We start from the raw sequence: 22,598 nt of genomic DNA, 5'->3' as shown, positions 1-22,598 counted from the left end.
AACACATGTTTCGACTTATATAGACGTCACTGTAAGAGACGGTGTTCATTCGAGGAATCGCAATCAGATTGATACAGGCCTGGCGAAAATCTAGTACCGCGAATTCAAGCGAGTCATTTTGTACGATTAAATTTTGAGACAGTGGTAAACTCGTAGCTGGGCCGATCGAAATTTTTCTCGTAATTAAAATAGAAAGTTTCCGGATGGTTCGATCGAAAAGATAGTGTGGTTAATTAATAGCAATTCGTTGATAAGGACTCTGACTTGAACGCCGCCCGTCGTGACGCATCGTTTCCGCAACGTCAGTTGCTCTCGTGCTTCTAGCGAAAGGGAAAATGTCGGCGTATTAGTGGGGTTTTGTTGTGCCACTAGAGAGTGACTTTTGGGCTACCTGAGCAGATTTTTATTGAAGAAAATCGTCGATCGTTACGGCTTTGGGAATAGTCAACATCGTCGAGTTTGCCAGTAAATGGCGTATAAGTCCTATCGGGTACGCTTAGTACTTTAAATCAGGTTCGAGTCCGACGTGAGCCAGTCGTAGAAGTCCGCCGTCGGTTCTAGCGGAGGAAGGATAGGAATAGGGAAGCCAAGAGCAATATGTCGATGCAGTTGGCAATGTCAGTAGCAAAGAATGAGTTTATCGTGGGTAGCAAATACAGGCTGTTGAGAAAGATTGGCTCGGGATCCTTTGGCGACATTTACCTCGGTATCAACATCTCTAATGGTGAGGTAAGGAGTACCGTTTCACGTGAGACGACCTGCCAGCACATCTTCCACTCCTTGTCTTACTTCTTTTCTTTTTTAATTTTTCATTCCATTCGTAACAAGTTATTCAACTATAAGTCCGTATCGTGACAGAAATTTCTCCTTATGATACTAAACGTTATTAAACTTCTTACGAAATATGTTTTTTTTATGATATTGTTATTGGTTACATGAAATATCCATTGTTTTCCCTTGGAGAATTTGCAACTTGTAAACTTTCCGTTTCGGTAAAGTTATGTCTATTTAATCGACATATAGAATTACAATTTTTCAAAATTTCATGGCGTTTATTTAATTGTAAACGATCATCCAACTTTTTGCAATGTGATTGACCTCTATATATAAAAAAGAACAGTATATTTATTGTTTATGTGTGTAGATCGTAAGACAATGTTTGTTGCTAAAATACATATATCTGTAATGTTTGTCATAAATTAGATAGTACAAAGTATCAAATAAGCGTTTAAAAATTGCACCTATATCGTTAAAATTCTTTTCTGCAGCAAATAAAGTTCACATCTAAAACAAGTTTTTATTATATTTATACTGTTTTATTCTTTATATTTATGTGAAATTGTTTTTAATAAATTGTATCTTACAGCATATTACATTTCCTACTTTACATAAAAGTTTTTGTTATTATATTTTTGGCTTATGAATACTGTGTGTCATTGAATTATATTTTATTTGTCAAACATTTGTTTTTGGAAATAAAAATGATACAAAATTAATTACTAAGATGTAACAGTGATTTCATTATTGATATACGACAAGTGTTAAATATTTAATATATAACATATAACAATTGCTTTTATATTAAATACAGATTGGTTGTATGTATATGTATATTTGTGCAAATTTTAATACAATATTAAAATAATAAATATAATAAAAGCATAATAAATTATGTAACTTTCTATATGTACTTATAACATAAATATTTATTTATTTGAAGAGTGCTAAATGAGAGTAATTATGTATGCCATGCAATAATTATATAAATAGTATAAATTTATTGGGTTATATGTGACTTATAAAAAAAAGATAAACATTTTATATAAAGACAAGTATGTATAGAAGACAAAATATTGTAAACCTGTAATAGTTTATGTACAAACTATATTAGCTTGTTTTAATAGTAAGATATATTAGGTATATTATGTATTATTTTAGGAAGTTGCTGTTAAGTTGGAAAGCGTACGTGCTCGACATCCTCAACTCTTATATGAGTCAAAGCTATATAAAATTTTGCATGGTGGTATAGGAATACCTCATATACGTTGGTAACTATTACCTTTAACAGCTTTTCTTATTTGTAAAGAGATATCTAACACGTTATAGATATTGTTATATAATATATAATTAATTTATAAAATAGACAATTAAGTTTGCTTTTTTAATAAAAATACAATTTTACTGTTATTTTCTTATTAAATGTAGGTATGGACAAGAACGAGAGTATAATGTACTTGTCATGGACCTCCTTGGTCCATCTCTTGAAGACCTTTTCACCTTTTGTACTAGAAGATTCACAATAAAAACAGTCTTAATGTTAGCAGATCAAATGATTGGTAGGATTGAATATGTTCATTGCAAACATTTTATTCATAGAGACATCAAACCAGATAACTTTTTAATGGGTATTGGCCGTCACTGTAATAAGGTATATTTTAACAATGTTAAATCATAACACTATCTACAATGTAGATTGTATAATAATTTTCATTGTAATATCATGATGATTGTTTCTAAACTTTTAGCTCTTTCTTATTGATTTTGGATTAGCTAAAAAATATAGAGATAGTCGTACAAGACTGCATATAATGTATCGAGAAGATAAAAATTTAACAGGCACAGCAAGGTATGCTTCGATTAATGCACACCTTGGAATAGAACAGAGCCGCCGTGATGATATGGAATCACTTGGTTATGTGCTTATGTATTTCAATCGCGGATCTCTTCCTTGGCAAGGACTTAAAGCTGCTACCAAAAAGCAGAAATATGAGAAAATAAGTGAAAAGAAAATGTCCACGCCTGTGGAAGTTTTATGTAAGGTAAGTTTAATATGTTTATGAACTTATAAATTTTTTATTAAAACTAGAATACATTGTATTATATAGAAAGAAACTTATTTATTTATTTTTTTTAATCAGGGATTTCCTGCTGAATTTGCGATGTATTTAAATTATACACGAGGTCTACGTTTCGAAGAAAGTCCAGATTATATGTATCTTCGCCAACTTTTCCGTATACTTTTCCGTACATTGAATCACCAATATGATTATACTTTTGATTGGACAATGTTGAAACAAAAAAATTGTCTCCCTGCTTTAACATCTGGAACTGGTCCAGGTCAATCTGCACCAAATGCTCAGGGGCAAGGACAAGCCCAAGCTCAGCCACCAGCTCAGACCAACGCTCAACCAGGTGTTTTTTGCTATATTATCAATTATACTGCATATTACATCATCTTTAGTCTCTATACATACATAAAAAAAACAACTCCATGTTATAATAGCGACATACTAATTTATACAAATATTTTCTATAATGTATAATCAAGTGCACAGTGAAAATTGACTATCTTTTTTCGTTTTAATCTCTCTTATTATTACAAAATTTGATATATAAATCATTATTGGCATTAATATTCCATTTCGCTAGTATTAATCGTCATCTGGTATATTATTCTTCATTTATATAACGTACAATGTACTGTTTGTTTCAGAAAGGATAAAACTATAATTCCTTGTCATTGCATCAATCCTATTTGCAGTTATTGAAGTGTCCAAGACCAGGTACTCAACTTTGTATGAATGCCATGCAAAGAGTCAAATCAATCAATCCTCTAAGTTTACATTAAGGAGGAGATTTATGGTTACAAGCGTATCGTACACGAGTAAAGGACAATGCCACGGGTACACGTTTGTGAATTCGCTAATTAGTGAAAACTTCAATCTATTCTCAGTGCTTAGAGTTTTGGTTGATCCACCTCTTTGTGCTTAAAATCCAAGTGAAATCAGCCAGAGGTGGCTTGTTCTTATTTTGTTATTACCTATTTAATTCACCGTTGATAATAATTGAAATAAAGGTTTTGATGCCCCGAAGACCTTTGTAAAAGATTACACGTAACGGTGTAATGTGTGATTTAATCGAAAATCCGACAAACAATTTCCATAGAAAGAAAGAGAGGATGCGGTTTTGACTACTCCTAAGCATTCGGGGTAATTAATTGAGTACATCGTATAAAATTTTATATCTATTCTACAAATAGAAACACAAACGTGAGGACGAGTGAATGATTATGCGAGAGTATGAAGAAAATATATGTGTACTGAGAGATAAATACAGTTTGTTGCTTCCTGATTTTTGTTTTATTCTCAGTACAATATAATATAAATATAACGTGTGCAACTTCGAGAGAAATGTTAATATTTTTCTTACATAAATTATCGTGTCAATGGTATCAAAGATTTTTCTTTGATACTATTGACACTGTGGTAACACTTTTTTTCTATATGAGTATATATGTATACATACATAAATATGTATATATATACACACACAACGTAGACATAAACACATACATGCGTATGTACGAGTAAGTGGAAGTATCTTTGAAGTAAATACTGGAAGTAATATTACTATTAAGGCAGCAATTTAATTTCTAGGTACATTGTATCGATCAAGAAACGAACAAATTATTAGCTACTCTGACCTAATAAACTTCACTCTTTACTCTCTTTCTTTCTGTGAGTATATTTAGTCGATCATGATAAATAAAATGAATATTAAGCAGATTTCTCTGTATTGGAGATGGATTACAGATTGCTTTACATTTGAAGAAAAGAATATATACAAATAGTACATAAAATACTTGATGCATGAAAAGCAACTCTGTAACCAGTTCCAGCCAAAGGACTTCCTCCGTATAGTTTTAATGGCAGAGACTGTGCAGTAGTATTTCCCGCGCTATTGCTTCGATATTAAGTTTATGTTACGTGACTTACGAGATCTTTAACCGATTAGGCAGTTGGTTGTTAATATGCATAATGAAATCTTGTACACGAAGTCACGTTAAACACAGTAGAAGTTTTAAAAAAATTCGTTTCTGTCATTGAAAATTTTCGTTTACATCAACCATTCTAGTTGCGTCAATATTCACGTCTATGTTCCAAGCACTACTTCCAAAATGATATATAATCAATAATGTTAACTCATGTCCTTACTATAAAAATATTCTTAAAAAATAAAAAAAAATAAAAAGATGTCCAGTCAACGTTAATACGAACCAAGATACAAGGGATAATACGACTGGATCCTGTGTACCGTTATATTTTGGAAGGACAATTTGTTTGATGAAGTTTTTAGACAGTAATAAAAAGAAAAGAGATATAATCATTAAATATCTTTGAGTGAATGTATGGTTTATTATTATTATTAATATTATTATTTTTATTATTTTAATATTATTACTATTATTGAGAATTAAGAAAATGAAAAACAAAATTAATGAATAAAAGTGTGTACTACTATGCAGCGAGAATGAATGAACGAGTAAGTTAATAAATAATTAATGATATAAGCACTTATTACTATCTGGTATGTATGTATGTATATATAGGATGTCCCATGAGGTATTCAACAAATTTTTCCCACGTGTTCAGCAAATCATTCTGAATAAAAAAAATGTCATATACTCTATAGATCTATTTAATTTCGTTATCCATCAAAAATAATACCACTGGATGAATAATAAAAGAACAATTCAGTTACGTTTCTTACATAGGCAATCTTCAAATCATGTGTGATGCTAATCGTTATTTTTAATGAACTTACCACCATATTTATATTATAATAAAGTTCTTATAAAATAAAATAGTTATATAACAAGATAAATAAATGAAATGTTGATTGCTATTGATAACTTGTGTACTCATAAGAGTGAATTTATACATTCTACTTAATGTTGTATGCTAATTTTAATGGTACTAATATTTCTTATTTTCTATATTTTAATCGTGGAAAAAAAGGTGGTACTTCAAAAATCTTGTATATATGTTTTTAATATATATAAAATATATATATACAATAAATAAATAAATATATATATATATTTATATATATGTGCTTGAGCGTGTGTGTGTGTGTGTATGCGCGCGCGTGTGTGTGTATATTCTTTTTTATTAATATTATAGTAGTAGAAAACAAGATAAAATTTGTATATGAATTTGAGATCAATATAATCTACATCTTACAGATTGGAAATAAGTAACTGAACCATTATACTTGAAACAAAACTAAACATTTATCAGCGATTACGAAACAAAATAGACCTGTAATGTGATGACCTATAATGTATATTCTTTTTATTCTTAATGACGTAGCAAATACGTAAGAAAAGTTTGTTAAATACCTCACAAGATATTCTGTATACAGATAATGCTTTATATATGTGCATACATACATACATGTGTGTATGTATAATAAAATTATGACAGTAATTAAGATATACGTTATTTCATAAATAATGAAAATCATCAACAGTTTATTGCTCCTTTTATCGCTATAAATAAAAAATGGAACATTGTATTATAGTCTCTATTTCATTAAGTGTCAATTTTGATGGCAATACACGATTATCGTTATCCAGAATGGTAGTAACATGTTGTTCAAAATGAACGATATACTTGCTCCCGAGAACTGTGTTGCGATATTCTTGTCACATGGGATATGTAAAGGATATTTATGTAAATATTTTTAAGTCATATATTTGACAAATCTCAAAAGATATTACACAGAAGCCACAGAGGCGCGTAACTTTATCGTTTAAATTGTTAATAGTAATAATATTTGAGTTTATAAGGTAACAAAATGTGCTGCAGACTACCAGCTACAATGCACCGGTCATTGTGCTGTAGTCAATTCGAAAATAAATAAAAATCGCACGCTCCAAAATTATGTTATCGCTAGATTCAATCCGTTCCTTTCATCGGATATAAAAAGTCAATTATTCGTTCTTTTGTACATATAAAATAGATTAACTATGTGTATAAATATAACAGAACATCATTGGCTACCACAGCTTATGCGTAAGTGATCAAAAGGCAAATACTATAAAATTAATATTTTACAAACTTATTGCACTTACCACTACTTTCGTGGTAGTATATTTTTCCACATTAATATGTTATATTAAAAATTAACAAATGAAAATTAATAGCACAGCAAAGTATGAATTTTCCTAAGTTCCTGCGTTCCTACGTTAACAGTAAAAACTTGTTCTTGACCTTGATGAGGAATAGCGATTTCTGCAGCAAGCAATTGACTTTCATGCATTGCTGCAGTCATTTCACGATTTGGAAATACTGCGAAATTAGCTTCAGCCATTCCACCTACTGTTCTTTGTATAACTTCTTCAAGAACTTCATTCTACAAGAAAAACAAAAGTTTTCATTTTGATTTACAAACAACTATAACAGTGTACATTTATAATTTTCTACTGAGTAATGACTTACGATCAATTGATCAGTTCGATCTTTTAACTCTTTCATGACTATTTCCCGTTGTAACAGTTGATAAACTGGCATTGCCTTTTCTAACACTGGGCCCTCCATATCACGTGCCTTATTACGTCTTAAGTCAGGAACGATAGGGAATGTCATGACTTGTTTAATATCCTGGAAAACAAGGAAAAAATGTTGATTAAAATTAAATAAATATAAAATAATATTTTTTGAATCTTTCATTTATATAATAATTGTTTTGTAAGTTACTTTTGTAAGATCATTAGTTTTTTGTTTCAATTCCTGTATTTTAGCATTAATTGATCCCTGTCTTAATGGAAGAGGAGTTATTGGATCCAAACTTTCTAACTTTTGACGTAATATATCAGACATTAATTTCTTTCTTTGTTGGTTTTCACTGTTTAATGCTTCTTTAAGAGCAGTTATCTCTTGCATTAAGAACTTATTGTCCATTGATTGCATTCCAGATGCTGCTGTAACGCTTCCAGACATATTGTCTGCTCCAGATGCAGACATCATTGTCTTCTTTCCAACAGATTTTAATTTTTCCTTTAACTGGCCTCTCTCCATTTCCAAACTATCAATATCTGTCTGAAGGTGATCCATCGTTTCCTCAAATTCTTTTTCTTTTCGTTTCAATTGATTCATTGCTTCTTCCAATTTTCTCTTCAACTTTTCTACATTCAATTCATGTTCATGTTGTTGAGTTGCAAGTTTTTTCTCTACAACATCTTTTCTCAAAATCATTTCACATAATTCTTCTTGTTTTTCCCTAAGAGCTAATCTCGCTTCAAGTATATCACTATCTCTTGCTTCTAATTTCCTACTAAGTATCTTAATTTCTTCAGCTTCTTTCTTTGCTGCTTGTGCTCTTACTTTGATAGGCTGTAAAGATTCACTTTCCGCATTTTGTTCTCGCTGTTGTGATAACTGTCCACTTATTGCTAATTCGTTTTCACACTCTGCCATTTTTTGTGCGAAATTGGCCGCTAACTGTTGGATACTTGATAAACTTCCTTTAATCGTAGCTACGGGTCCAACATCTTCCGTATCATAAACTTTTTCACATGCTATAGAAGCCATCTCCTTCAATTTATCTGCACCAAGTCCTGTATCTAAGTCGCCATTGGTAATAATTGCTTGCACAGCACTCTTCAGCAAAATTTGCAATGTTTTCATCATCTTCACAGCATGTTGGTAACACGTAAAAAGTTGTTCACTACAGTCTTTATCCAAACCTAAATTAGATTCTGCATTATGAATTGCAACAGCATGATCTGTCAATACTCGTCTTCTAGCTGACTTTAGGTGTTGTTGAATTACTTCACACGTTGTCTCCGCATGCTGACAAAGGAGGCCTAAATCACCACTGTCTCCCTGAATCAAAGTTTTGATTGCTGCAGCATCAGTCATAATAGCTTCACAAGAACTGTCCAACATCCTTGTACCATTGACTACCAAACGAGCTTGATTAATGGTTTCTCCAAATAACACAGAAAACATAGTACAAAAATATCCACAACATTTCTCGATAGCATCCATTGGTAGATTCTCGTCTAATTGATCTTTTTTAGCTAGTTCTATCAAGGAATCCAAAGATTTTTCCTGCGCTGCCATTTCTGGATAAACTGCTCCAGCCTTAAGTAACATTTCAGGACTACATACATTTAATGCAGATTCAAAACAACCAAGGAACGTTTGTAATGCATACATGTATGAACAAAGACGCGATCTGAAGGTATATTGTGCTACCGAATGGCCCTTTAAGATAGCTGCTCTATCTACTTTATCCAATGATCTATATTTTTCTCGTACTTGTGACATAAGTATCTCGGTTTTTTGTATCATCCTTGGTATAAGTAAAAGTGTTAGAATAGCATCGTGATCACCGCCACGTGCTAAGAATGCAGGAGACATGAAAGATAATAAATATTTCACATGATTTCGAGCTTCTTCGGCTTCCAATCGTCGTAATTCAAGATCAACAGCTTTTGTTTGAGCACGGGTTTCAGCAAAGGTTTTTTGGAAATCTAAAATTTCTGCTAATTGTTGCTCTGCGCCCCCCATTCCAAATTTAGAGGTTTCAGTTGATTGCACACGTTGTTGTAATTGCAAACATTGATCTTGTAATTGATGAGTGAGTTCGCGGAACTTTGTGATTGTAAGTTCACGGTCCGTTAATGTTTCCAAAGCCGCATCTCGATGTCGATAAGCATCGCGCGCTGCTCCAAGCGCTAAATCTAATTCTTCTCGCAGTTCTAACTCTAATTCTTTCGATGATTCAGCAAGTTGATCAGACATATCCTAAACAAAAGAATAATTATTTAAGCAACAATTTTTAAAATAATGTTTAGAAAAGACTTTACGTACTTGTAAAGCTTCCAAATCTGCAACAGCTTCTTCCAATTCTGCAACTTTCTCTTCTAATGCCATCTTTTTCTCACCAAGTACTTCAACCATTTCTTCAGCACCTAATGCTGCATCAACCTATTTGATAAAGGAACAAATTTATATACATGTCGAGTTATCATTAGGGTTGGGGCGTGTAACGAATCTTCACTCGAATTATCCATCGTTGTTATACAATATAGATAATGTTTATTGGTACAAGTATGGTTATTACAGAATTCGACAAGTAATCGTGATGATTGGACACTCGAGATACTAATATGACAATGGTCTTAGGTTCTATAACGAATCCACGGTCAACGGGGTAGCAAATGTACTTTCTTCCAAAGTCTAAGTCGTACTCAACTTACTTGACCACAGTACAAGTATTACTTGTACTAATTCTTTGTTAAAACGTAGAGTATTCACTGATCGTAAAGACGCTGCAGAGAAAAACTATGATGGAGTGTGTCCGAGGATACGAGATCATCGGATTCGTCGAGGAAAGTCTTCGTTTGGAAAATAAGGGAAATGGACGTTGCTATTAATTGGTTAATTTCTATGTTGGTGGTCGAAGAATGATGCTAACTGCCCTTGAGAGAAAGTTGCTAGCGGGAAGCGTCGTTCGTGAGAAAAATAGATTTCCCCTATCTTCCCGTAGTAGGTGATAGCTTTAGGGACTGTTAGGACAAAGACTATTTGTCCGTTTGAAGAACCTTAGCTAACTAAATCCTAAGATTTATAGCGGATCCTTAGGCTAGCTGGAAATATACTGTAAAGATGTATCGACATCTGGCAATTATCTTATCCTTAGGGTCTTTGTGTGTTGAGCCACGGGACAGAAACCGTTGGAAAGTTTACTGTCGAGTTCCGCTACATCTATATTTTTTAAGGAGAGCTATACAATTACTCCATAACTCTGTTAGGTAAAACGTTCATCTCGTGACCGCGGCTACGTTTAGCGACTAGTTGTGTCACTTCGACCAAGCTCATTGTCACAAATCTCGGGCAAACATAATCGGATTAAATCATAAACAATTACTTAAGTACAGTTATGATAAAAAGTCTAGACTAAAGTATTGAGGATTTTCCTAAGAATTTCAAAGAAAAGGCCCCAATGTCCTTTCATCTCCGACATATTGGGGAAAAACTGTTAAGAAAACCGATATAGGTAGAAAACAAAAGTTCTGACAGGCCAGGAAGGATAGGAAATCACGATGGGCCATATATACCCGTGACCTTTTAAGACATTTTTAATTAATTAAAAAAAGTGTACTTGACCATCTTCGGTCATCCACATCTGTGGAACACATGTGCGTCAGGTATACAAATGGTATAAAAAGGATATCTTTGTGAGGAGAGTGATCAGTAGTCAATAGATGTAGTTGGAGTTACAAGTAAGCTACGAGTAGTTGCGGGTTAATCGTTACTCATAAGTTTTCGAGTCGTTGTGAGTTGTCGAGTTGTTGTGAGTTGTTAGTTGTAAATTGTAAGTTGAGTAGTTAAACAAATTTAGTTGCCCTAGTTGTATCACATTACTACGTTAAGTTCCAATTAAATAGTTATACGTCTGTTTCAATCAAAATAAATAAATCAATATAATAAATAAAGATCACTATAATCCTCGCCATTATAATATTAATAAAAAATTAATCATTAACAATTATTAATATTTCTTACTTGTTCTTGTAAATCTGCTATCTGATGTTCCATTTCCTCTACTCGTGTAGACAATTTTTCCTTTGTGCGACCTAGTTCTAATATTTCTGACTTCTTTTGATCTAAATCTTTCTGAAGTTTTTGGAATTCATGCTTCTCATGTGCAGAAAGATCTCTCATTCTAACAAGAGTTTCTCGTAGTCGATTGTTTTGTTGTTCCAATTGTTTTGTTTCGTAACTTGACGCACCACCAGCAGAACCCCCTCCTGCAGTCTACAATAATTATACAGCCATCTATATATTAATAATCTGTATAAAAAATAAGGGTAGGGTAAGAACCGGACGATTAAATCTAGGTATAGTTAGTGTAAGATAGGATAAGCTAGTTTCTGTAGAGATAACGAAATACAGAATAAGAACTATTGTGTAGGAAACAGAGCTGAATACCAGAGGAAAACCAATGAAATATTGCAATGCTAATGTCCGAATAACTGTTACAGTGAAATCTACCCGAAAGTTCGTTCATAGGAAAATCCTTCATTTAAATCCTTCTTCTACTCGTTTTCTTTGACACTTAGTTATATCGCCCCTCTTCAATGCTCGGGAGTTGCGTGATTTTTGATGAGCCTTGCCAACATCATACGGGCAATGGCGGGCACACGGTTAGGTCTTACCTCTCCTTGGATGGATTACTCTCACTACGTCGTGTGGGTACCACATATTGGAACAGCTGACTTTCCTCACTAGTGACTAATAGCCCATCATAAGTCACCACACGCATACACGCACACACACACACCCTACAAATCATAACTGGATAAACTATGAAATACTTTACCCTTTCAGATACTTCTGTTCGTAATATTTCCAGATCTAGTGTTTGTTCTTCAAGTTTTTCTTTCAATTGCTCTAATTCAATTTGTAATGTTTCAGCCTTTTCTTCGGCCATTTCTTTATCTAATGTTGCCATTTCTACGGTTTCTGCAAGATCTGCCATTTCTTCTTGGAATTGCTCTCTAGCTGCATGTGCTTCTCTCGCTTCTTGACGTGCGCGTTGTAGCTCTCTTTGAAGACTAGCCTTTTATCATAGAAATAAATAAAAAAATGTTAAAATTAATGAAAACTATGAAACTTCATTAATCTAATTCAAAAGCTTCCATTACTTGGCTTTCCATAACTTTCGTTTTGAATTCAATAAGTTGTTCAAGTTGAAGCTTTGTTTTTTCAAAGTCTTTCATTCTTTCTTTGTCTTGCATTCTTTTCACCCGTAAAGTTTCTACTTTTTCAGTAAGATCACGAACCTATAATAACATATATAAAACACATTATTTTGTATTTGTTTTGTATATCAATATACATGTCGGGTTATCATTGGAGTTAGGGGCGTGCAATGAATCTTTCTTTGGATTAGACGTTGTTATGCAAGAGCGAAGATATTTACTAGTACAATTATGATTGTGACAGAATTTGACAAGTAACCGTAGTAATTAGATACTCTGGATGTGAATGGCAATGATCTTAGACTCAATAACGAATCCACGGTCAACGGGAAGACGGATGCGATTTCTTCCACAGTCCAAGTCGAACTCAACTTACTGATCCACGATTCGAATGTGACTCAATGTACTTGTCTTCAGTACAAGTAGAACTATCTGACTAAACCTCAGTCCAAGTGGAACTGCCCTTATATACTCCTATCCGTACTTCTCTGTACCCCTCAGATCAATCTTTGTTTTTAAGGAGAGCTATTTAGTTACTCCATGCCTGCGTTAGGTATACGTCCCTCTCGTGACCGTGGCTACGTTCAGCGACCCATCATGTCACTTCGAGCCCAAGCCCACTGTTATAAATCTCGGGCACCAGTACTCGGATTAAATCATAAACAACTATTTCTCAGTTTTTATTATTTAAGTACAGCTATAATAAAAGTCTGGACTAAAGTATTGAGGACTTTCCCAAACATTCCGAAAGAAAGGCTTAGATGTCCTTTCGTCTCCGACATACAAATATTGAAATATTTTATTTCAGACTGTGAAAATATTTTGGTAATAACCAAGCAGAATTTCAGATAAAGTTAAAATCTAACTTGCTGAGAAATGGCTTCAATCATTCTCGATCTTTAAATTGATTCTCAATGTAGTCATTGATAGGAAACAAATTGGTAGTGGTGACTAAGGGAACATTCAACAGTTAAGCAAAAGAAATTTATAGGGGCTAGAAAGTCTGTCTAAAAAAGTTGCAGTGCCTTTAAGAAATAAATATAATTTGAAAAAATAAAACTAATTTTATTAATATGGTTTACCTGAGATTTCAGATTTTCATTTTCCTGTTGAAGTTGCAAATGCGATAATTTTTCTTCTACTACATTTGCAGCTGCTGCAGAACCTGCCATTACTTGACCAGGTACAAACTGTGGTTTCAAAGTCTCTACAAAACCTGTCTAAATTGCAAAGAAATTATAAATGAAACTATATTTTAACATTGGGTGTTTTTTTTATTATCGCGTTGGAAACACATATTTTACTAAAGAGTTGCATTAGGTGCTTCAGTTTGAGGTAACCTTCGAAATGCTTTATTTTAATTAATTTATTTATAAATGATATAATTATAAATGTAATTTTCTATTGACGGTAATGAAAAAAACACCCTATATTTCCTATACAAAACATTATGTTTCAGAAAAATGTTGTTTCTGTATGTACATTCAGTAGAATTAGTCTATTTCAAAGTGATTAATGATATTAATTGTGACAAGAGACACCAACAAGCTACACCAAATATTCTATTAGTTCTAACAAGTGTAGGAAATTCAGTCAATGAGTTGAATTGTGTTATATGACACTGCAGTTTACAGTAGGCATAATATTAACTAAGTCATCTATCATGTCCTAACCATTTATAAATATCAACTGCATTTATATCAGGGATGTAAGGCTCTTGGTAAACGATGATTAAATAAAAAGAAAGAAACAGGGTGTTCCAAGTATGGATCACAAATTTATACCGCAATGCTGTTAAATTCCTATTCATAGAAAGGTTGTTATCATTACCTCATTAATATAATGCTAAGGGGAATTCAGTATCTAATTGTTAAAAAGAAAAATGACAATTGTACATTTGAATACCCCTTCTCATGAGAAATTTTAGACTAAGCATCACAGAACTCAATTAACAAAGCAGATCCTTAATGGAACAGTGAAAATAGTGAAGGATAAATCAGTTCCACAATCCATTAAGAAGAAGTAAACCCATCAAAGTGCAGTGATGCTAATTTGAAGTCATGTGTTACAATGCTTATGATCAACAAACAACTAGTATGAGAAGGTTTAAGGTCAGATGAGAAAATTTAGATATTACAATTAATGAGTATTAATTACATTATTGTGATCATCTTGGGCCTTTGGCTTTTTGCCGGGAGGCGAGCTCGTGCTAGGGGACTTCTGAAACACGTACGTGCATTCCCATATGAATCATTCTGTGCCAACGGAATTATTTAACATGTGCTCAAAGTTTAAAGTTCACTACTCTGCGTTATTAGCTTATCTAGCATTTTAAACATTTCTCTGTAGTTTTTTATTTAATACCGAGTCACAGAATACGATTCTTTGAATATGACAGTAACAAACATATAAGTTACTTCAAATTTTCAAAGATTTAAACGTAGCAAAGCCAATCTTTTATCACATTTTTTGAGAATTTATCACATATAGAGGTATATTCATATTTTATGGAAAACTTCATCTCATGTATTCATGCCTTGTTGAATCCTCAGAATAATTCATTCACTGTGTTCACATAAATAACTGATATATCAACTTATTAAAATTAACTGTATAGAGATAATAAAAGCATGACCAGAACAACAAACAATACCTCGATGAATGAAGCTCCTTTAGATGTTGGAACTGGTATAAGTGATTCTCCTCCATCTTTACGTTCATGCTGTGATCCAGACAAACTTTCTGTACTTGGAGCACTTAAAAGTGTCCTACTACCAGCCAATGAAAGTCTTGAACTATAAAAAACACAATGTTGGTATCTCCTTAGTAAATATAATTTAAGTTCTGACAATATTTACGATATTAAAGCTATATTCACAACACAATTTAAATGCACATAATCAATTACAAATACGTTAAATTATTTGATAACATAGTTTTAAAATACTTTATTGATATGTAAAGTGCTATAATACTTTTTCAAAAGTAAAAAATGATATATCAATTGCAATTTTTTATTCATATTCTCATTTATATTCTACATACATTTACTATAATGAGCAAAGCTTACAAATGCATGATAAGTGAATAATATATATAATTCTTAGCTGCTTATATATATATAAAAGCATTTAAGGAGGATATTAAGACAAATTTTTCAGGGATCAATCTTCATAAATTCTTACCCAGATAGTTTCTCAGATTGCTGCCTAGTATGGGCAGGAGAAGTTTTTCTCCGTACTCTTTTATGACCAGCATATGAATTTTAAGAATTTATTAATTATACTTGTCTCAAAGTACCTATTTTTTATTATTTCTTATATCGAAGATTATACAGTAAGATCTAGCAATTTATATCTTATATATTAAAAATTATGATTTATCATTCAATGTAATAACTTACGCAGTAGGTTCATTCCTTCGACGTGTACTTATGCTAGCATAAAAGTTATGATAAGATAAGTTAATGGCATTGTCACATGTAATATGCAACATTATCTCAATAAAAAAAAAAGAAATGCGACATCTGAAAAAATTTAAAATAAGAAAAAACCACATTACCTATTCAATCGACTTCTAGCACGTGCCGCACTGGTCTCATCTGGAGTAGTAGCACTACTACCTGCTGAAGATGGACTAGCAGGTTCAGTTCTATTGCCTGCTTCATCCAACAAAATAAGTTGTGACTGCCGTACAAACATTCCATGATTTTCAGCACACTAGCACAATAAAAATGTGTACAATGTAATTATGTGATTGCTATATTTTATATATACAGACAAATATAAAATAACCTACTTTAAAATAACATTGTCCTTTAATAGTTCCATTGTTCTTTCCTTTTGGTTCATCAAGTATGACTCCAATCCATTTTCCTGAAGCGAAACTTGGATGACCAATATAAGCAATTACTCCTTGACAGTCTTTGCCAGGAACTTCGACACGCTGTCCGACTTTATACGACATTTCAGCCGTGGAAGATTATTACATCTAGTTTCATACAGTTCATTTATTGTAACAGGATATCTTTTATCTCTTGTTCAACTGTTCAGCTTGTCAATTATACATTTGAATTTCGTTACAAGCAATTCAAACGATATAAATTCTCAATCACATTGACACATACGTTGCTTTACTAACTATAAAATTATTCGACCACTTATGTCAGTTAGCTTCTGCCAGCTTCTTTAGACCGCTTCTATCTTATGTGCTGCTATAATTAAAGAATTTGAATTTTCATTTCTAAACTAAATAATTTTTATTGCATCTTCAAATTTTACTATTCTATTAACATCTAAAGTATTAAGATTCTGATTTAGTTATTCAAAATGTTATCATTGATTCTTACTTGATTCATCCTCTTCTAATGAATACCACCACAATATCACTATAATAATTTCTGTTACTATCCAACTAGATTTATTTTAAATATATTAAAAAATTAAAAAGTACATATTTTTCACCATTTCGTTTTTTTTATCATTCTAATCAATAGTATATTGCTTAATTTCCTTTAAAATATTTTCAACAAAAAAATATATGATTTATAAACTTGAGAATCCAAAATGAGAACACTACTCGTATGTATGCAAAAGAATATTAGGATAGGATCAAAATAAAAAATGTATTTTCTTACCATTTTGTCTGCTTTGTATTAAAATTTTATTGTTTTAAATATGAAATAAAGCATGTAGAATTAGTTATTATGACACGAACACATCAGTTAAAGTTTACATCAAAATTTCTTTAAAATTTTCATTGATATACCCGGGGCACTAAGTTACTTAATTACGCCTTTGAATGATATATGTGCCTATATGTATATGGCATCAAAATAATACCTTATGTTAAAGTTGATAAAAAATAACTTTCTTTCAGGTTGCGTATATGTATGTGCCTACTATTTATATTCTTTTAAGAAATATCCATGATATATGGAATGGAAACGGAAACAGTTATGAAGAATTATCATAAAATTTCATTAACGTTTTTTTAATATGACGTTCTGCTATCGCTGACATCGAATGTGTTTTTCTGCCCGGTTAATTTCATGTCCATTTAACAACAAAGCAAATTATTTCAAAGTGGTGATGGCTAATCATTACGAAGTACCCAATTGGTACGTTTGGAAAATTTTTATTAGACTGTTCCGAATAGTTACTTAACCATTTTAGATACAATGTTACTATCTAATATTATAGTATATTTATAGCATAAAAAATATTACCTTACACATAGATTATGCTTTTCAGGGCTGGGAAGCCACCAGTGGGATTACATTTAGATGTACTGAAGAATGACAAATTAATTCAAGTAAGGGAGTTATATATTACGCCTAAAGATTTAGGTCTTTTTTAGAGATATATCAGAAATATTATTTTGTTTTAGAAATTAATGGTTGATGAGAAAAAATGTTACTTATTTGGCCGTAATCAACAATTAAATGACTTTTGTATAGATCATGCTTCTTGTTCTCGTGTTCATGCTGCTCTTGTTTATCATAAACATTTAAATCGTGCATTTCTTGTTGACTTGGGTAGCAGTAAGTATTATATCATTATTTTTAATTTATAGCATTTTAATTTATAACTAACATGTTATATTTTATTATACACATTGATTTTTAATTATAAGAAACAGATTTGTAAGAATCTAATTAAGCAATATAAAATGAACATTTTTAATGATTTAAATAAATATGAAACTCTTTGTTTTTGAACAAAACATTAAGATTTAAGTTATAAACATTATAAATTTTGACTGATTTCTCAGCACATGGAACTTTTATTGGTAATCTTCGTTTGGAGCAACATAAACCCACACAATTACCAATTGATAGTACATTTCATTTTGGAGCTTCTACACGGTATTATATTATTAGAGAAAGACCTCAAACTGGCACAAGACCAATTATAGAGGAATTAGAGAAACTATCAGAAGATACAGATGCTGGTGGTTTATTAGGTTTACCTGAAACAGAAACAGAACTTGATGTATGCCTTAAGTAATATTTATATTTAAATTATATTATTAAGATATAGTTTAATAACTATATTGTTAATTACAGAATTTAACGGAATTTAACACTGCACATAATAGACGTATATCTATGCTAGGAATAACAGACGATGAAATTCATAAACCAACTAGAAAACGAAAGAAAAAAGGAATTACGTTCAATGATGATGAAGAAGTAATAAATCCAGAAGATGTTGATCCGTCAGTCGGAAGATTTCGTAATCTTGTACAAACGACAGTTGTTCCCAGTAAAGTAAGGGTTATTCCAAATCAACATTATATTTTATTTATATATGTTTTATAAATTTATTATTCATTGATATTTTAGAGAATGCGTATGGAAGGAGGTTTAATATCCTTATCAGAGGATCACAATCCTTTAAAGCATCTTCAACCTACAACAACTACACCTCAACTCTATCAAGATTTACCACCAGAACAGTTTACTCCATCGTCGTTGTCTCTTAATCCATTTTCTAGTGCTCTATCTTCATTATCATCACGACTTGGTATTGCATTACCAAATCCAGCTCCTGAGGTAGAGATGACACCCAATCAAATACAAACAGAAACACCACATGTACCAGAAATACCAGGACCTACTGATACACGAACGATGGAACCAAAAAAGAAAAAATATGCCAAAGAAGCTTGGCCTGGGAAAAAACCTATTCCAACACTTTTGGTGTAATAATTAAGCTAAGGAATCTATTTTTATCAGATAGTTTTATTATTTGAGATTTAGGTATTAAGTTATATAAGAATCTATGCATAAATTACTCGTATAAAGGTTCAGGAAGATATTTGGTTAATAGTCAATATCATTATTAAATTCATTTTAATCGTAACTATAAAACTGTATTTTATATAGCAATTTATTCTAATATATACCTTTTTCATCCTTCATTAATCAATTACAATTTTTTATCTTCTTTGTAAAAATCAAAATTGTAATTAAAATTCCCTGTAAGATAAACAAACATAAATAAATAGAGATTACTTTAGCATTAAGAGAAATATAAATATAATAATAAGATGTCACGAAAGTTTTTTTTGTGATACAGTACATTATCATTAAAAAAAGTTATTTTCGTTAAGTATATCCAGTAAAGTTACTACATTTACTTATGAATGTTGTGTATATAAGATATATTCTTTACAAGTAATAACACGATAATATTGTCTTCAGATAATTTAAATATTTTGTTTTGCGAAAGTGACAAATCACGCGTACTTATTGTTAATGCAATAATTATACTGACTTGGAATTTTGAATAAATTCCACTTCTATTATTTATGAAAACAGAAAGTACGTTATAATTTATGAGTTTTATTTTTTCAGGTAAAAGTACTGTTTCTAGCACATAGAAATTTATTTTTAATTTAATAATACATCACCCAAAACTTCAAAGCTAACTGGGGGGAATATATTTTTGTTTATTTTATTAATATGTGCTTTTAATAAATTTATAAAAAAATAATTTTATTAAAAAGATGAAAATAAGTAAACAAATCACAAGACATAAGAAGCGTAATATAAAATATCAGTCTCTTTGTACACACAATTAATTTGATCATGCATAAGTCCTTTTGTTGGGTAGCTGAAAAATGCCGAAATACTTGCACGGATTACGTGCATTTATATATATTAATATTCCAACGAAGCATCTGGCGTGGTTGACGATTCGAGTGCGACTTCTTCGTAGTCTCTCTCTAATGCGGCAAGATCATCACGCGCTTCTGCAAACTCACCTTCCTCCATACCTTCTCCGACGTACCAATGTACGAAAGCTCGCTTGTTGTACATAAGATCGAACTTGTAATTTAATTTAGACCAGGCTTCCTCGATAGCTGTTGTGTTCGATAACATTGAAACCGCCCTTTGAACCTATATCATATTTAACTTTGTAATCACATTTTAAAAATAATATATAAATTGTCTCAAAAAATGTTCAAATAACTAGATTAGTGCTTTAACTATAGTATGTTTAATCCTTTAATTACAGCGCATGGAAACAATACCGTGAAACATTAAATTTTGCTCTTTAATTATTACTGATAGTGACAAACATATTCATGTAATAATTGATACCTTGGCGAGGTCTCCACCCGGAACAACAGTAGGTGGTTGATAATTGATGCCGACCTTAAAACCAGTTGGACACCAATCAACGAAACGTATACAACTTTTCCTTTTCATAGCCGCAATTGCCGCGTTCACATCCTTTGGTACCACCTCCCCGCGATAAAGCAGGCAGCAGGCCATATATTTTCCTTCTCGAGGATCGCATTTGACCATTTGATTGGATGCCTCGAAGCATTCGGACGTTATTTCTGCTACGGACATCCCTTCATGGAAAGCTTTATCAGCCGAAACCACCGGCGCATAAGTCGCCAGTGGGAAATGAATCCTAGGGTATGGTACTAAGTTCGTTTGAAATTCCGTTAGATCTACGTTCAGAGCACCATCGAATCTCAAAGAGGCAGTTATCGATGATACCACTTGGCTGATAAGGCGATTCAGATTCGCGTATGAAGGCCGCTCGATACCAAGCTTCCGTCTACATATATCATAAATCGCTTCGTTATCCACCATAAACGCGCAATCCGAATGACCGATTGTAGTGTGAGTTGTCAGAATCGAGTTGTATGGTTCTACGACGGCGGTAGACACCTACACATTATTTTTCTTTACGTAAGGATACTGTGTTACCCAACTTCCTATCATATATACAAGGTAATTATAGATAAAACAAACGTGAAAAAAATATCTATCAATTTCTTTCTTTTTGGCCTTGCATACTTGTGGTGCTGGATATACGGCGAATTCTAATTTGCTCTTTTTCCCATAATCATCGGACAGTTTTTGCATAAGCAACGAAGTGAATCCCGACCCGGTGCCTCCTCCAAACGAATGGAAGACGAAAAATCCTTGAAGTCCAGTACATTGATCCGTCAACCTTCTCACTCGATCCATTACAGAGTCTATTACTTCCCTACCAATGGAATAATGACCACGAGCATAATTGTTTGCAGCATCTTCTTTACCCGTGATTAATTGTTCAGGGTGATATAATTGCTTGTAACGTCCTATCCTTACTTCGTCTATAGGGAGTTTTGAAATATTTGTAATTTTAACATCACTCGTTACATCAGTCTTCCATAGAGTTTCAAAAGATTTTACGATTTATGCAGTTAAGATTTTCTTTTTACGGAAATTAAACTAACCAACGACCGTAGGCTCTAAGTCAACCATCACAGCACGCGGTACCATCTTGCCAGAACTGGTTTCATTGAAAAAGGTATTAAAACAATCGTTTGTTCCGGACACTTTGTCTGATGGTATCGTTCCATCCGGTTGAATTCCATGTTCCAAACAATACAATTCCCAACACGCGTTACCCATTTGAACACCTGCTTGACCCACGTGCATTGAAATACACTCACGCTAAAGCAAAATTTACAACTTCCGTTAACGATTAACAATTAAATAAAAATAATCTTCTGCAATCAAAAAATGCTTTACATCGTTTAAAACTTGAAAATAAACATATATAATTCATTTTACATTGTACTGAACATTGTTAAAAAGAAATATATTGCTTGCATAATAGAGTATCATGAATTTCATTTACGTCATACCATTTTGATTACTTTAGAATAACACGTATTTCTTGAAATATTATTTGAAATTTTCTTGGATTGTCGAACCGAAAAAGAATTAAAGATTTTTCTTAATTACAAGAAATTTTGGAAGTCAGTCATCCGCTACCCAAGGAAAATTCTGTGACAATTTACTTCAGTTGTCTGGACAACGAAATTGTGTAATGAGAATAACAAAAAAAAGGAAAGTTGAAAGCCATCATATATATTCTTTAATTGATATTTTATTAAATAAAACACGAAAATCTTGATAAAATGATGAACATATGTTCATTACATTATCTGCATGTTGCATTATATTAAATCACATTATATTACACAATAAGCTTATCTCTACATAGTTACAGAAGTTCAATAA

General features: G+C 32.1%; 4 protein-coding genes across 7 annotated transcripts; 2 read left to right on the top strand and 2 right to left on the bottom strand.

The window, feature by feature from the left end:
* Nucleotides 1–102: 102 nt before the first annotated feature.
* LOC132912141 (casein kinase I) lies at nucleotides 103–6,726 on the top strand. The gene is made up of 6 exons (XM_060969304.1): nucleotides 103–729; nucleotides 1,939–2,048; nucleotides 2,206–2,428; nucleotides 2,526–2,819; nucleotides 2,919–3,192; nucleotides 3,494–6,726. Exons 1-6 carry the CDS (start codon nucleotides 598–600, stop codon nucleotides 3,508–3,510), a joined length of 1,050 nt encoding a protein of 349 aa, XP_060825287.1. The 5' UTR covers nucleotides 103–597; the 3' UTR covers nucleotides 3,511–6,726.
* On the bottom strand, nucleotides 6,521–17,037 carry LOC132912121 (dynactin subunit 1-like). 4 transcript variants are annotated; one of them, XM_060969244.1, is made up of 15 exons: nucleotides 16,908–17,037; nucleotides 16,358–16,772; nucleotides 16,121–16,278; nucleotides 15,963–15,995; nucleotides 15,745–15,801; nucleotides 15,213–15,354; nucleotides 14,717–14,779; nucleotides 13,642–13,779; nucleotides 12,503–12,640; nucleotides 12,178–12,417; nucleotides 11,361–11,612; nucleotides 9,663–9,779; nucleotides 7,542–9,596; nucleotides 7,284–7,445; nucleotides 6,521–7,197 (listed from the first exon to the last, which is right to left on the bottom strand). In XM_060969244.1, the coding sequence occupies exons 2-15, from the start codon at nucleotides 16,523–16,525 to the stop codon at nucleotides 6,982–6,984; spliced, it is 3,939 nt and encodes a 1,312-aa protein (XP_060825227.1). In that variant the 5' UTR covers nucleotides 16,526–16,772; nucleotides 16,908–17,037; the 3' UTR covers nucleotides 6,521–6,981. The 4 variants fall into 4 exon arrangements, with proteins under 4 accessions (XP_060825227.1, XP_060825228.1, XP_060825229.1 ...); XM_060969245.1 differs by lacking the exons at nucleotides 14,717–14,779; nucleotides 16,908–17,037 and having other exon boundaries at nucleotides 16,358–16,901; XM_060969246.1 differs by lacking the exons at nucleotides 15,745–15,801; nucleotides 15,963–15,995; nucleotides 16,908–17,037 and having other exon boundaries at nucleotides 16,358–16,901.
* Nucleotides 17,038–17,360: 323 nt separating this feature from the next.
* LOC132912140 (nuclear inhibitor of protein phosphatase 1) lies at nucleotides 17,361–19,897 on the top strand. The gene is made up of 6 exons (XM_060969302.1): nucleotides 17,361–17,678; nucleotides 17,812–17,872; nucleotides 17,948–18,101; nucleotides 18,332–18,552; nucleotides 18,627–18,830; nucleotides 18,906–19,897. The coding sequence occupies exons 1-6, from the start codon at nucleotides 17,584–17,586 to the stop codon at nucleotides 19,266–19,268; spliced, it is 1,098 nt and encodes a 365-aa protein (XP_060825285.1). The 5' UTR covers nucleotides 17,361–17,583; the 3' UTR covers nucleotides 19,269–19,897.
* Nucleotides 19,898–20,044: 147 nt separating this feature from the next.
* LOC132912132 (tubulin alpha chain-like) lies at nucleotides 20,045–22,460 on the bottom strand. The gene is made up of 5 exons (XM_060969283.1): nucleotides 22,220–22,460; nucleotides 21,806–22,025; nucleotides 21,381–21,682; nucleotides 20,670–21,251; nucleotides 20,045–20,465 (listed from the first exon to the last, which is right to left on the bottom strand). Exons 1-5 carry the CDS (start codon nucleotides 22,220–22,222, stop codon nucleotides 20,226–20,228), a joined length of 1,347 nt encoding a protein of 448 aa, XP_060825266.1. The 5' UTR covers nucleotides 22,223–22,460; the 3' UTR covers nucleotides 20,045–20,225.
* Nucleotides 22,461–22,598: the final 138 nt, after the last annotated feature.

The sequence above is a fragment of the Bombus pascuorum genome, chromosome 11, assembly GCF_905332965.1.
Source record: "Bombus pascuorum chromosome 11, iyBomPasc1.1, whole genome shotgun sequence".
NCBI classification, from domain to species: domain Eukaryota; kingdom Metazoa; phylum Arthropoda; class Insecta; order Hymenoptera; family Apidae; genus Bombus; species Bombus pascuorum.
Note: the sequence above shows the minus strand (reverse complement) of the source record. Positions and strands in the feature narration are given on the sequence as shown.